Consider the following 12739-nt stretch of genomic DNA (forward strand, 5'->3'; position numbering starts at 1 on the left):
TGCTCGGGAGCTGACGGCCGCTGTCCTCGCCCCGCAGGTCGACTCCTCCGGGGTCTTCGAGCTGAAGCTGCAGGAGTTTGTCAATAAGAAGGGGCTGCTCAGCAACCGCAATTGCTGCCGCGGGGGCGGCCCCGGCGCCGGCGGGCTCCAGCAGTGCGACTGCAAGACCTTCTTCCGCGTCTGCCTCAAGCACTACCAGGCCAGCGTGTCCCCCGAGCCGCCCTGCACCTACGGCAGCGCCATCACCCCCGTGCTCGGCGCCAATTCCTTCAGCGTCCCCGACGGCGCGGGCGGGGCCGACCCCGCCTTCAGCAATCCCATCCGCTTCCCCTTCGGCTTCACCTGGCCCGTAAGTGGGGGGCGATGCTGGAGGGGGCATCGGCACATATCCATCCCGTCCCGTGCCATTCCAAGAGGCCACCAGTCCCCTTGAAGTGTCAAGATGGGAGGGGGACAATTGCTGCTAACTCCTGGGGACTGGTGGCACTGTCCCTTGGGCCTACCTGCTCTCATGCTCTCCTGGTGGGTTGTGTCTGCTCCTTCTTTCCACAGGGCACCTTCTCGCTCATAATTGAGGCTCTGCATACAGACTCACCTGATGACCTCACCACTGGTAAGTGTCCTGAAACACACTTTTCCCTGTATATAATCCCAGTCCTGAAGCCCTATTTTGTCCCTTTCTCTGCAGTGTGTAGCACATTCTCCTCTAGAGTAGACCTGTGGCAACAGAGGCCAACCTGTTGGCAATGCAGCCATGTCATCCTGACTCTGCAGCTCCCCTCCCACCAGAGACCCCTCTATGCTCTGCCTGCTTTGGGCTCTCTAACCACTCTCCTCTCCACTTCCCCACAGAAAACCCTGAGCGCCTCATCAGCCGCCTGGCCACCCAGAGACACTTGGCAGTGGGTGAAGAGTGGTCCCAGGACCTGCACAGCAGCGGCCGCACTGACCTCAAGTACTCCTATCGCTTCGTGTGTGACGAGCACTACTATGGAGAAGGCTGCTCTGTCTTCTGCCGGCCCCGGGATGATGCCTTTGGTCACTTCACCTGTGGAGAGCGTGGAGAGAAAGTCTGCAACCCGGGCTGGAAAGGCCAGTACTGCACTGAGCGTAAGTGTCCACCTCCTTGTCTCCTTGGGTGCCCCTTGGGGGTTGGTGGAGGGCTGTTTCTCTGACATCAGGCCCCATGGGGAGGGAGAACCAAGCAATGGTGGATGGATGTCTGGTTCCATGCCCAAGCCTTACCAGTGTGAGGGATGGGAGATCTCAGCATTGCCACAGAAAATTAATGCAGACAGCCCCTTCTCAAGCCATCAATATGTCAGTGCCAACACTACACCCTTGCTCATTTGCTTTAGACCATTCAATCTGGAAGCAAAATGTTCAGCAGTTGCTTGAGGATTTATTAAAATATATCAGGACTACTTTTTATACCAATCCACCTCCAACTACGCAACTTTGATATCATCACCTACATAGCTTCAGGGGAGGGAGCTAGGCTTTGGCAACATCCATGTGACAGCCTTATGGGTAGGCTTGCTATGGTCTGATCCTCTGTGGCCTTGTGTTAAGAAAAATATTGGGAAGTCCAAGACATTCTTTATGGCTTCTAGACTGTACATTTCTCATTTGAGGTACTCATATGCTGCCACTAACAGAAATTTCTGCACATGGGGCTACAAGAACATTCAACTTATTCCCCATCTCTCTTCTGTCCCATTGCCATGATAATTAATACCAATAAAGTAGTGAGGGACATGAAACATACCCCAGAGTTTGAAGTTTTTGAGGAATGTGGTGTGTTGGTACAGCAGGAAAAGCTGGGACAGTAAGCAGATCACAGACAGGATAGTTCGGGATGTCAGATACTTTCCAGTTGTACGAGATTCCGCCCTTTGTAGATCCACAGCAGTGTACACCCAAACGTGCACACAGAGCCCCTGCTGCAGCCTGTGATGGCATTCTCTGTTTGTGTGCATACACGGATCTGAAATATGCTGGTAGATGACGTACTGGGCCAGTGCTCCTCTGCAGTCATCAAAGAGCCAGGCAGGCAGGAAGAAAACAGTTCCAGGCTGTAAAGCAGCCTCTCAGCTTTCTTCTTGTTGTGTTTTTGTTTCTCTTTAAACCCACCTACACTGTGGTCTCAGCTGAGCTGCTATCAAACCATTCCTGATTGATTATTCACACTGTTAGTGAGTGCTAGGATGCTTTTAGCAGTTCACCATACGATGTTGCACAATAAACAGCAGGCAAAGGGGCTCGCATTTTCTTTGATAGTGTTTTAAATAAGAGCCACAACCTTTCCTATGATCAAAAGTGCCTAGCCCAGTTGTGTCAAGGGGTGGGGAAAAAGGAAGCATTTTGATAATGAGCTCTTTTGGGGCTGTCAGCACTTTTGAATGCCTGTACATCTCTGCTATTCCCACAGCGAAGCAGAAGGCTGTCCATCTTTCTTGACTCATTATGTACGTTCTTTGCTGTGTTTTCCCTCTCAGAAAAAAAAAAACAGCTTATAGCACTGACACAAACCTACTAGGCAGGGGAGATGTGTTTATGTGTGCATGCAAAAAGAATGTTTTGCCGTTAGTGAGTGGAGCTGCCAGTTGCAGATTGCTTCCCGTTGCCTTGCCCCCAGCTCCATTCTTTCCATCTTGGAGGCGATCTGATTATCAGCACTGATTCTTTCTTTCTTTTTCTTCCCCCCTCCTTCCCCTCGCATGCCATTGTCTCCGGCTGGCTTTGTTGAATTAAAACTTTGCAGTGCCTGCTTAATGAGTTCCATAACCAGGCGAAGTAATGAGCAGAAGTCCCTTTTTTCCCTTCTCTCATCCTCCCTCCCGCTGGCCCGCTTACCTCTTTTACCAGGGCTGCACCCACCCGCCCGCCCCTTTTTGGAGCAGGGCGGAGGGGGGAAGGAGGGAGGGAGGAAGAACTTTAGACTTATTTATTTGAATAAGAAAAAAAAAAGTTTTTTTGCAGCGAAATCAGACAATAGAGCAGCTGTCTTGCACTGGCACCCTGCACACCAGCTGTCCACTCTTATCTGCACACACACTTTCGGGGGATATTAAGAGGTGGAGCTGTGTGCATAGAATTGGAAAAAAGGACTTCTGACCCTCACTGGGAAGGGAAGGGGGGTGAGGGGCTGTGGGGAAGGGAGCAATTGTGAGCCCTCTTTTGTCTGTGTGCAACTGTATTAAGAAGAATGCTCATCCCTGGTGATAAGTAAAGTGCCCAGTTACGGGGCAAGATCAATACTCCTTCAGACTCCAGAGATTAATTCAGCTGCGCTTAACTGCCCCAACCTAGTAAAAGGGACTCACTCCCCACCCACAAGGTGCTCCCAGACTCAGACTTGTAAAAGAGAGTTGTTTTGGCACCAGTGCTGATGTCTTTCCCTGCTTGGTTTGTTTACAGCGATTTGTTTGCCTGGATGTGACGAGCAGCACGGCTTTTGTGACAAGCCGGGGGAATGCAAGTAAGTTTTCCACTCCCTTCCTGCTTCCTTCTTTGTCTTTCAGTGTTGATGCTCTGGTGTTAAATAAGCCATTGGACATTTGAAGGGTTGGTTTAAAAGCCTTTCTTCATATTAGATGGAAATTTGAAATATCCAGTTGATGCCAGATCAATGTATTGTTCCATAAGTCAAACATCAGTGCCATTAATATTAACCCAATGGGTTTACAGTGCTGTGTGTAAGGTTTGGCTCTTTTTTATTAGAGTAAACAAATTAACTATCAGAACCATGGGTCTATCTAAGGAAGTGGAAGAAATAGCTAGGACTGATGAAAGCTGATGCTACAGCTGGACTTGATGACTTTCTCACATGAAGGATCACTGAGGGCTTTTAGGAAACTTGATCCCTGGCATCGGTGTGTTTGCAGAGTTTGTGATAGGGTTTCCAACTGTGAGAAGTCTAAATCTGAAGAGAATTTTTTGTCATCTTTTTTTTCAGGTGCAGAGTAGGATGGCAGGGGCGATATTGTGATGAGTGCATCCGATACCCAGGCTGCCTTCATGGTACCTGTCAGCAGCCATGGCAGTGCAACTGCCAGGAAGGCTGGGGTGGCCTCTTCTGCAACCAGGGTGAGTTCTCCGTCCTTGCCTGAGCACCTGTTTTAAAATGCAGAAAGCAGGCAACTATTTTCAGCTCACCCACTGTCTGCTAGTCTTGCAAAGTAGCATGCATCTTGGCTGCTCTTTGAAAGAAGAAAATATATCTTTTACAGACCTGAACTACTGCACCCACCACAAGCCCTGCAAGAATGGTGCCACGTGCACCAACACTGGTCAGGGGAGCTACACTTGTTCGTGCCGACCTGGGTATACAGGCTCCAACTGCGAGATTGAAATCAATGAATGTGACGCCAACCCTTGCAAGAATGGTGGAAGTTGCACTGTAAGTTGTTTGTTAAACTCCCCCAAGGGAGGAGTTAATGTCACTTTTACTAATTTTTAAAATCCCTTTTTGGATTTCAGAGCAAGTTCAGACAATGTTTTGATAATTTCTCGTTTCCTCCCCCCAGGATCTGGAGAACAGCTATTCCTGTACCTGCCCCCCAGGCTTCTATGGGAAGAACTGTGAGCTGAGTGCCATGACTTGTGCAGACGGGCCATGCTTCAACGGTGGGCGCTGCACTGACAACCCTGACGGGGGCTACAGCTGCCGCTGCCCACTGGGTTATTCTGGCTTCAACTGTGAAAAGAAAATCGATTACTGCAGTTCCAGCCCTTGTGCTAATGGTAAGGCCAAACAGCAAACACTTTGGTGTCTGGTCTGGAGCTCATAACAAGGCACACTGATCAAGGCACACTGATTAATCATAGTCATAGAATGGTCTGGGTTGGAAGGGACCTTAAAGGTCATCTAGTTCCAAGCCCCTGGCATGGGCAAGGATACCTTTCACTAGACCAGGCTGTTGAAAGCTCCATCAAATCTGGCCTTGAACACTGCTAGGGATGGAACATCCACCACTTCTCTGGGCAACAAGTAAAGAATTTTTTCATTGCATCTTATCTAAACCTGTTCTCTTTCAGTTTAAAGCCATTCTGCCTTGCCCTACCACTATATCCTCTTGTAAAAAAGTCCTTGTCATTTCAGTAGTTGACTTGATGGAGGAGGATCTGCACTAAGAAAGCAGTGGTGTGGCTTGGGCCATTGCTGCAGGTTGTGTTTTCTTATGGCATTGCTATGGCCAAGTAAGTTGGTCTGAAGCTTCATGCATGAAAAGGTGGAAGATTATACTTTCAAATCCTTTACAAAGAGGATTTGTAAAGGATTTGAGGTCTGTGGATGCAAATGCCACACAAGTGCTAAACATTATTATTTGTAATCTGGTAACAGTAATTTTCCTGTTTTGTTTAAACCAGTGAAGACTTTCTGTACTGTAATCCTCCTTATTCATTGCCACTCAAACTCTGTAACATGAGATGTGATGTTAATCTGACCTGGACTAGTGTTCTGGTTCAAGCCGAGTGAAATGTTAAAAAAGGGATGGAATTGAAAATGAAAAATACATCTGCTTAACAAAAATCTTTCTTAAAAACATGTGCTTTTTATATTGGATTAGACTTGTCAAAGGTCAAGCTGACCTCTCAAAAAGAAAACTTTCCTCAGCTGCTGGTTGTACCTTTTGCCTCAAGAGCAGTGAGTAGGGGGCTGTTGTGTCTGGCTGCCCACCACTCAGCTCTTCCCCCTTGCTGTCTTGCAGGAGCCCAGTGTGTGGATCTGGGGAACTCCTATATCTGCCAGTGCCAGGCTGGCTTCACTGGGAGGCACTGCGATGACAACGTGGATGACTGTGCCTCCTTCCCCTGTGTCAACGGAGGGACCTGCCAGGATGGCATCAATGACTATTCCTGCACCTGCCCCCCAGGATACAACGGGAAGAACTGCAGCACCCCGGTGAGCAGATGCGAACACAACCCTTGCCACAATGGGGCCACCTGCCACGAGAGAAACAACCGCTATGTCTGCGAGTGTGCCCGGGGCTACGGCGGCCTCAACTGCCAGTTCCTGCTCCCCGAAACGCCGCAGGGACCCGTCATCGTGGACTTCACTGAAAAGTACACGGAAGGCCAGAACTCCCAGTTCCCCTGGATTGCTGTCTGCGCTGGGATTATTCTGGTCCTCATGCTGCTGCTGGGCTGTGCTGCCGTGGTCGTGTGCGTCAGGCTCAGAGTGCAGAAGAGGCACCACCAGCCTGATGCCTGCAGGAGTGAGACCGAGACTATGAATAACCTGGCAAACTGCCAGCGCGAGAAGGACATTTCCATAAGTGTCATTGGTGCCACTCAGATTAAAAACACAAATAAGAAAGTAGACTTTCACAGCGATAACTCTGATAAAAATGGCTACAAAGTCAGATACCCATCAGTGGATTACAATTTGGTGCATGAACTCAAGAATGAGGACTCAGTTAAGGAGGAGCACAGCAAATGTGAAGCCAAGTGTGAAACGTATGATTCAGAGGCAGAGGAGAAGAGTGCAGTACAACTAAAGAGGTATCTCACATCTGAGTGCAGGGGCAGCTTGGCTTTGAAGGGGGAGTGTATATCTCATAGGTAGCATTAAGCAACAGTCATCTGATTTGTTTTTTCTCTTTTTGCCTTCAATAGTGATACTTCTGAAAGAAAGCGACCAGATTCAGTATATTCCACTTCAAAGGACACAAAGTACCAGTCGGTGTATGTCATATCAGAAGAAAAAGATGAGTGCATCATAGCAACTGAGGTTAGTAGGGTTGGAACAACAGAGAAAAGTCTTGGTCCACAGCTCCCATCCAATACATGCCAGGGCGGATAAACTCCTTTCCATAAAGCCACACAGTGGTTTGTAATGTTGAAATCCAGACAGCTTGAGTTTATGATGCTGTGGATGTTGTAAAGACAAGCTCAGTGACTTGCTGCTGTGGATGTTGTGGGTTTGACAAGTTTTGTAGACTAGGGTACAATGGTTGAGGTGTGCTGACCCACTCCTTGGTGTGCTTTATGCAGAGTCCTGACCCTCTGCAGCCTTACAGCCCTCTTCATATGTTCCATTAACCTCTCCTGATCTCTGCTTGTGTTTTCTCTTTCCAGGTGTAAACCAGAGGTCATATGGCAAGGTGGTTGTTCAGAACAATTTCAGAGGAGACGTGCCCCAATGAATGCTGCTGAAAGAGGAATGGGAGATAGATTCCTTCACTGACTGCTGCTGAGAAACTAAATTCAGGCTTGAGCTGGTTCTCTACTGAAGTTAGCAAAGTGACTGCAAAATAAAGAAACAAGATGGACATCAGGCAAGGGTCTGTGTTCAAGGATTACTGTTGCACTGCCTTTTATGAATTTTATCATTGCACTATGGTCAGTTGCTTTTCTATATATATTTAAATGAATGGACTTAATTACTACATAAGAAGCATGCACTGCCTGAAGTGTATATTTTGGATTATTATGAGCCAGTCTTTTCTTGAATTAGAGACACAAACACTGCCTTTATTGTCTTTTTTGATACTAAAATGTGTTTTTACTAGGTGAGAAAAAGTGTGTTATTTTTTTGAATCTGTAAAAATATTTTCATGATAATTGTAAAGCTTGAGTATTTTGTGATGTTCATTTTTTATAATTTAAATTTTTTGGTAAATATGTACAAAGGCACTTCGGGTCTATGTGACTATATTTTTTTGTATATAAATGTATTTATGGAATATTGTGCAAATGTTATTTGATTTTTTTTACCGTTTTGTTAATGAAGAAATTCATTTTTAAAATATTTTTCCAAAATAAATATTATTAATGATAACCAGAGTGCTATGTTTATTCCATATCTGATGATGAACTGACTGAACTTTGCAACCAGGCACCTGACAGGCCTGTGTGGAGTCATGGGGGCATCGAGTAGGACTGAGACTTATTACCAAGACTGGGGAACAACTTGTTGTGTGTAGACCCTCCATCTTTCCCCTCCTAACCTTCTGACCTTTTGACCCCATGGCTGTGCTCAGTCTTACCCCAAAGACAAATGGCAAAACCTTGAGTAATATTTGCCCAGTCATGTTGGGCTGTGTGTTTATGTAAACGCATATGGAGTCACTTCCTGAGGAAAAGCAAGAGTTGAGTGCATTCCATTGCAATCCAGACCTGGGGCATGTCATGACTCAACTCCTCATTTTTTGAAAGCTCAAACACTTGCCTGGAGTCCAGGGAAGTTTGGGACACACCAGCAAGGGAGGGCCCCTAGCTCAGGTCCTTGATGCGCTCCCATGGGCTGTGAGCTCCCCCAGACTTCCCTCTCCAGGAAATAACAATGAACTGACTGGTGGCCACAACTCCCCTGACCACAACACCTACTGAAGTACTGGGTCTTTGGTTTCTGCTCTGCCCCTGGTGCCTGCTGCCTTCATAGTGGGACAGTGTGATCCCATCCCCTGCCTTGGCTCTGAATGCTCAGGCAATTTCCCCAATTTAGTTTGCTCTAATGAGCTCACCTTCATGTTGCGCTGCATGTTAATTTGCAGAGACCCTTCAGAAACAGGCAAAGGGTTCTTCCACTTCAGGAAAATAAGGAAAATCTAGGGAATAATCTCATTTTTACTCCGTTGTGGGTCACCTTCTGCAGGTTTGCAAAGATGGTGAAAATCCTCCTTCCCCATTCACTTCAGGGGAGGGGGATGATATCCTAAACACAAAGAGTGGGATAGCAGATATAATCAAGCAATTATTGCAGCTGGTGAGCTTTATGTATTCCTCTTATTTTAGTGTGCATAAGTACATGAACCACTGGAACTCCACTTTTGTCTGAGGTCAGTGGAAAACTCACACTGACTGCAGAGGCTTGTCTGTTTATAAGCTTAGCTTTTTGCTAAATGAAACCTTACACAAGGCATACAAGCTCACTTCCCACAGTGTCCTGATGTGGTTATCTTCTTCATCTATCTTAAAAAGTGTCCCTTTAAGGAATGTTTTTGTAAGGAGAGTGATGTGAGGTATTGAAAACCAACCTGTTAGTGACAGTCTGAACAGCAGTTTTAATTTGAGCAGTGACATAACAACCTGCCAATAATCAGTCAGTGCATCATATACGAAATGAGGCATGATGGTGTGTATGGCAGCAGGCGCTCAGTGCAACATAATCTCACAGATTGGACAGAAAAGTGAGCCTTGGAAGGTGTTGTTGCTATCGCTGTTGCTCATTTGTTTTTCAGCCTTGGCCAAAGTGCTTTATTTCTCTGTATTTCCTCTTCTTCCCAAGGTTTATGGAGCAGGCTCACCTCTTATGATGTACTGCACTTTGCAGTCAGTGCCGTGGTCTTGGCTAGGCTTCCTTGATGCTGCTTCTGTAGAAACAGCAGTAACAAAAGTAAGGCCATCAGTGGTTGAGTACCTCTGCAACATCAAGTCTTCAGTGCTACAGCAAGATCTACTTTAATTTATTGTCAGGTAAAGGTCTGGAACAGCACACAGCTCTGCTCTTGTGAAAATGCACAGTGTGGTGGTGTTTGCAGGGGTTTTAGGATGAAGGAAGAGATGAGAATCTTGGCTTCATGTTTTAGAAGGTTGATTTATTATTTTATTATATATATTATATTAAAAGAAAATGATATACTAAAACTATACTAAAAGAATAGAAGAAAGTATTTCATCAGAAAGGTAGAAAGGAAAGGAATGGAAATAAAATCTTGTGACTGACTAGAGAGTCTGAGACAACTGGAATGTGATTGGCTATTAATTAAAAACAACTACATGAGATTAATTAAAGATGCACTTGTTGCATTCTACAGCAGCAGATAATTATTGTTTTTCTTTTCTTCTGAGGTTTCTCAGCTTCTCAGGAGAAAAAATCCTAGCAAAAGATTTTTCAGAAAATATATCCATAACAGCACAGCATTGGTATCTACCTATCTTTGCTTACAAATAAAACACCTTTGGAAAGATAAGTTTGTCCAAGTGTGCTAATTATCAGCAGTGCCGAGTTTGGTGAGTGACAGAAAACAATAGGCAAAAGGAAGGGCATGGTCCTGCCTTTCTGAAACACCTCCTGAAATGATGGCTACATGGATCAGCCCAGTGGCTTCTTCTGTTTCTGTCTTGAGCAAGGTTAGGGCTACAGTCACACACAGGATTTATTTCTTCTACAGGATCACCAAGTCCCCCAGCCCTGAGTATGTGTGTATACAGTGGCTCTCAGTGACCAGAGTGGGTTGAGGTACGCAGTGTGGAGCACTGGTTCCGTTCTCCTCACCTCACTTGGGCCTTATTGGGTTAAAAATGGGTGATCTGGGCAGGGGGTGGAAGTGGAGCATGTCTTGCTTGAGAGAGAGGATGGCAGATGCAGGTGTGGAGCCATGTGTGCAGGTGGTGTACACTGTGGCCAAGGGGCAGTGCTCACTCCAGGACGGCAGCTCTGCTGCCAAAGAACGGCAGGAACCTCCTGGTCAGCAGGGTCTTCAAATGGACTCCTCATTCCAAAACGAGAGAAGAGCCTGCCTGGGGAGTCCATTTAGCTGGGACAGCTGAGAATTCAGGGCCCAATCCAAAGCCCATTAAATGAATGGAAAGGTTCCAGCAAACTACAGGGACACATGGCTCTGTGCCCCTCCTGACACAGCACATCTCCGTCTCTCTCCAGGGAAGCTGCAGGCACTGATGCAGCACGTGGCTCTCCAGGTGGTGGACAGGAAAGCCTGCGGCTGGTCCAGCCAGGCCTGTGCCCTGGGCATCATCCCCCTGGAGCCAGGACTTTGGGGGCCTGGGGTCCCTCCCCAGGCTGTCACTGTGGCACTGTGGCACTGTTAATTCAACCTGCAACAACATCTCCTTCTCTCCGTCCCGCAGCAGCCCCGGAGGACTTGGCCTCGTTGTTTGCAGCCAGCTCTCAACAGGGTAGCCAGAGAGGGCACCCCTCAGATCACACCTCTGCCACCCTGTGTCTCTGTGGCATTGTTGGCACAGACAGGACATGTCAAAAAATTAGAAGCCCTGAAGAAGCAGGAGAGATTAGGTGCTGGGAGGTATTATCTGCCCTGGCAGTAGAGAGAGATTTCTTAAGAGTGTCACATCTTTCAATACATAGCAAACTTTAGGTTCAGACAGCAGTCTTAGGTTTAATTGCAAGGCACAGCTTTATAAATTGATTTAAATTTATATTTGTGCTTCTTCTGTACACAGTGCAGGACAGTTTGTGTGTCAGGAAACTTGGGTGCTATTCCTGGCTCCACCACAGACCTGATACATAACCTTGGGAGAGGAAGGATGGTCTTGTGGTCAAGGCACTGCAGAAGGATTCAGGAGGGCCCCCTTCTATTTCCAGCACTCCCTCCAGACTTCCTGTGCAACCTTGGACCTGTGTCACTTAATCTTTCCAGGACCTTAGGAAAATGGGGGCCTCCTGGTTGCTCTAATAGGGAGAATGTCATTTGTACTTGTGAGAGGATACCGTGGTGGTAGGGAATGTTAAAACACCCTTTGAGGCAAGTAAGGCTATTTCCTATTTCTGCACATCAGACTGCTTGTCTGTGAGGTGTGAGCTATTTTTGCAAAGCACTTTCAGATGCTTGCATGGAACAGAGCCCCCTCTCACAATTGAAACATCCATCATCTCAGAGAGGATATGCAAACCCTGCACGGGCAGCGAGAAGACAAACTGGAGGGGGGAGGGAATGTGTGTGCACAGGGTGTGCAGGGGGAATGTGATACAGTTGTGTGTCCATGGCCCACAGAGGATGTCACACACCACAGTGTTGACATGGATGGCCACAGTGCCATGAGCCTCCTCTTGCACATCAGCATCTGCAATCAAGGTCTGTAGTCTTCTCTATTGTAGGTAGGTCCTTTTACAGCAAAACAATTTTGCAGGTAGAGATACAGATTAAACTCAGCTTGGAACTATGAGGGTCAAGGAGGAAAGCTGCAGAAATGATACAGATGGTATTTTTTCACTGACAGACCCTGGGAAACTTCCCTGTTGTTACAGCCTAACATCCAAAGTCATGTACTCCAAATAAAATTACCTGAGAACTACTCCAAGGCCAAATCCCAACCTGAGAAGCAGTCTCTTCTGACACCTGACATCTACTTGTGTCAGAAGAATGAGGAGCCTCTCTGTTCCCTTCCCTCCTTGGGAGGGACATTTTTCACCTGGCTGTTAAGACCTGGCTTTCTGCCTGTGTCTGTGTTACCTGCGATGCAAATCAGAAATCAAGAGCCTGGCCAGAAAAGACCCAACAGGTATTGAGAGGCAGATTTTCAGATGAAACCTTGAGCCTGCTGTTGTGACAAGAGAACAGCTGATGCTGCTGGTCTCAGTGAAACAGAGGTGCATGACAGACCCACTGCCACTGGGGGCTTGCTGCCTTGTCAGTGGGCCAGGGCCGTGTGGGAGGTGGGGCTGGAGGTCACAGCATCCTTGTGACAGGTTGGCTTTTTTTCTAAGGAAGAAACATCCTCAGTCTTTTCTCCTGCTGCTGCACCAATAAATTCAACACTGCTGGGGCTGCTCTCTGGCCCCGTAGCCAGTCAGTGCGGATCAGTCTGCACCCACAGCGTTGAACTGCCTTACTCCACCAAATCAGCTGCTTACATCCACCCTGCCTGTGAGGGATGGCTCCTGCTTTGTGCCAAGGAACAGCCTGGGACTCTGATAACTGTGGGGGCAAGAGCTTGGCAGAGACCACCATAGCAGCGCAACCCTACAAATCATTGCATTTTAGAGACCAGAATCTACTTTTCCAGGACAGGTGTATCCAGAGTATCTTAG

At 47.2% G+C, this 12739-nt stretch overlaps 1 protein-coding gene across 1 annotated transcript in view; it reads left to right on the forward strand.

The window, feature by feature from the left end:
- Positions 1 to 7786, forward strand: part of DLL1 (delta like canonical Notch ligand 1) — a 9211-nt gene extending 1425 nt beyond the window's left edge. The window contains exons 2-11 of the mRNA XM_031058768.1: positions 11 to 349; positions 553 to 613; positions 853 to 1110; positions 3421 to 3481; positions 3959 to 4089; positions 4233 to 4402; positions 4530 to 4746; positions 5715 to 6507; positions 6622 to 6736; positions 7084 to 7786. Coding sequence (XP_030914628.1) covers positions 11 to 349; positions 553 to 613; positions 853 to 1110; positions 3421 to 3481; positions 3959 to 4089; positions 4233 to 4402; positions 4530 to 4746; positions 5715 to 6507; positions 6622 to 6736; positions 7084 to 7089 — 2151 coding nt within the window. The 3' untranslated portion in view covers positions 7090 to 7786. The remainder of the gene's footprint in view (positions 1 to 10; positions 350 to 552; positions 614 to 852; positions 1111 to 3420; positions 3482 to 3958; positions 4090 to 4232; positions 4403 to 4529; positions 4747 to 5714; positions 6508 to 6621; positions 6737 to 7083) is intronic.
- Positions 7787 to 12739: the final 4953 nt, after the last annotated feature.

The sequence above is a fragment of the Geospiza fortis genome, unplaced genomic scaffold, assembly GCF_000277835.1.
Source record: "Geospiza fortis unplaced genomic scaffold, GeoFor_1.0 scaffold381, whole genome shotgun sequence".
NCBI classification, from domain to species: Eukaryota; Metazoa; Chordata; class Aves; order Passeriformes; family Thraupidae; genus Geospiza; species Geospiza fortis.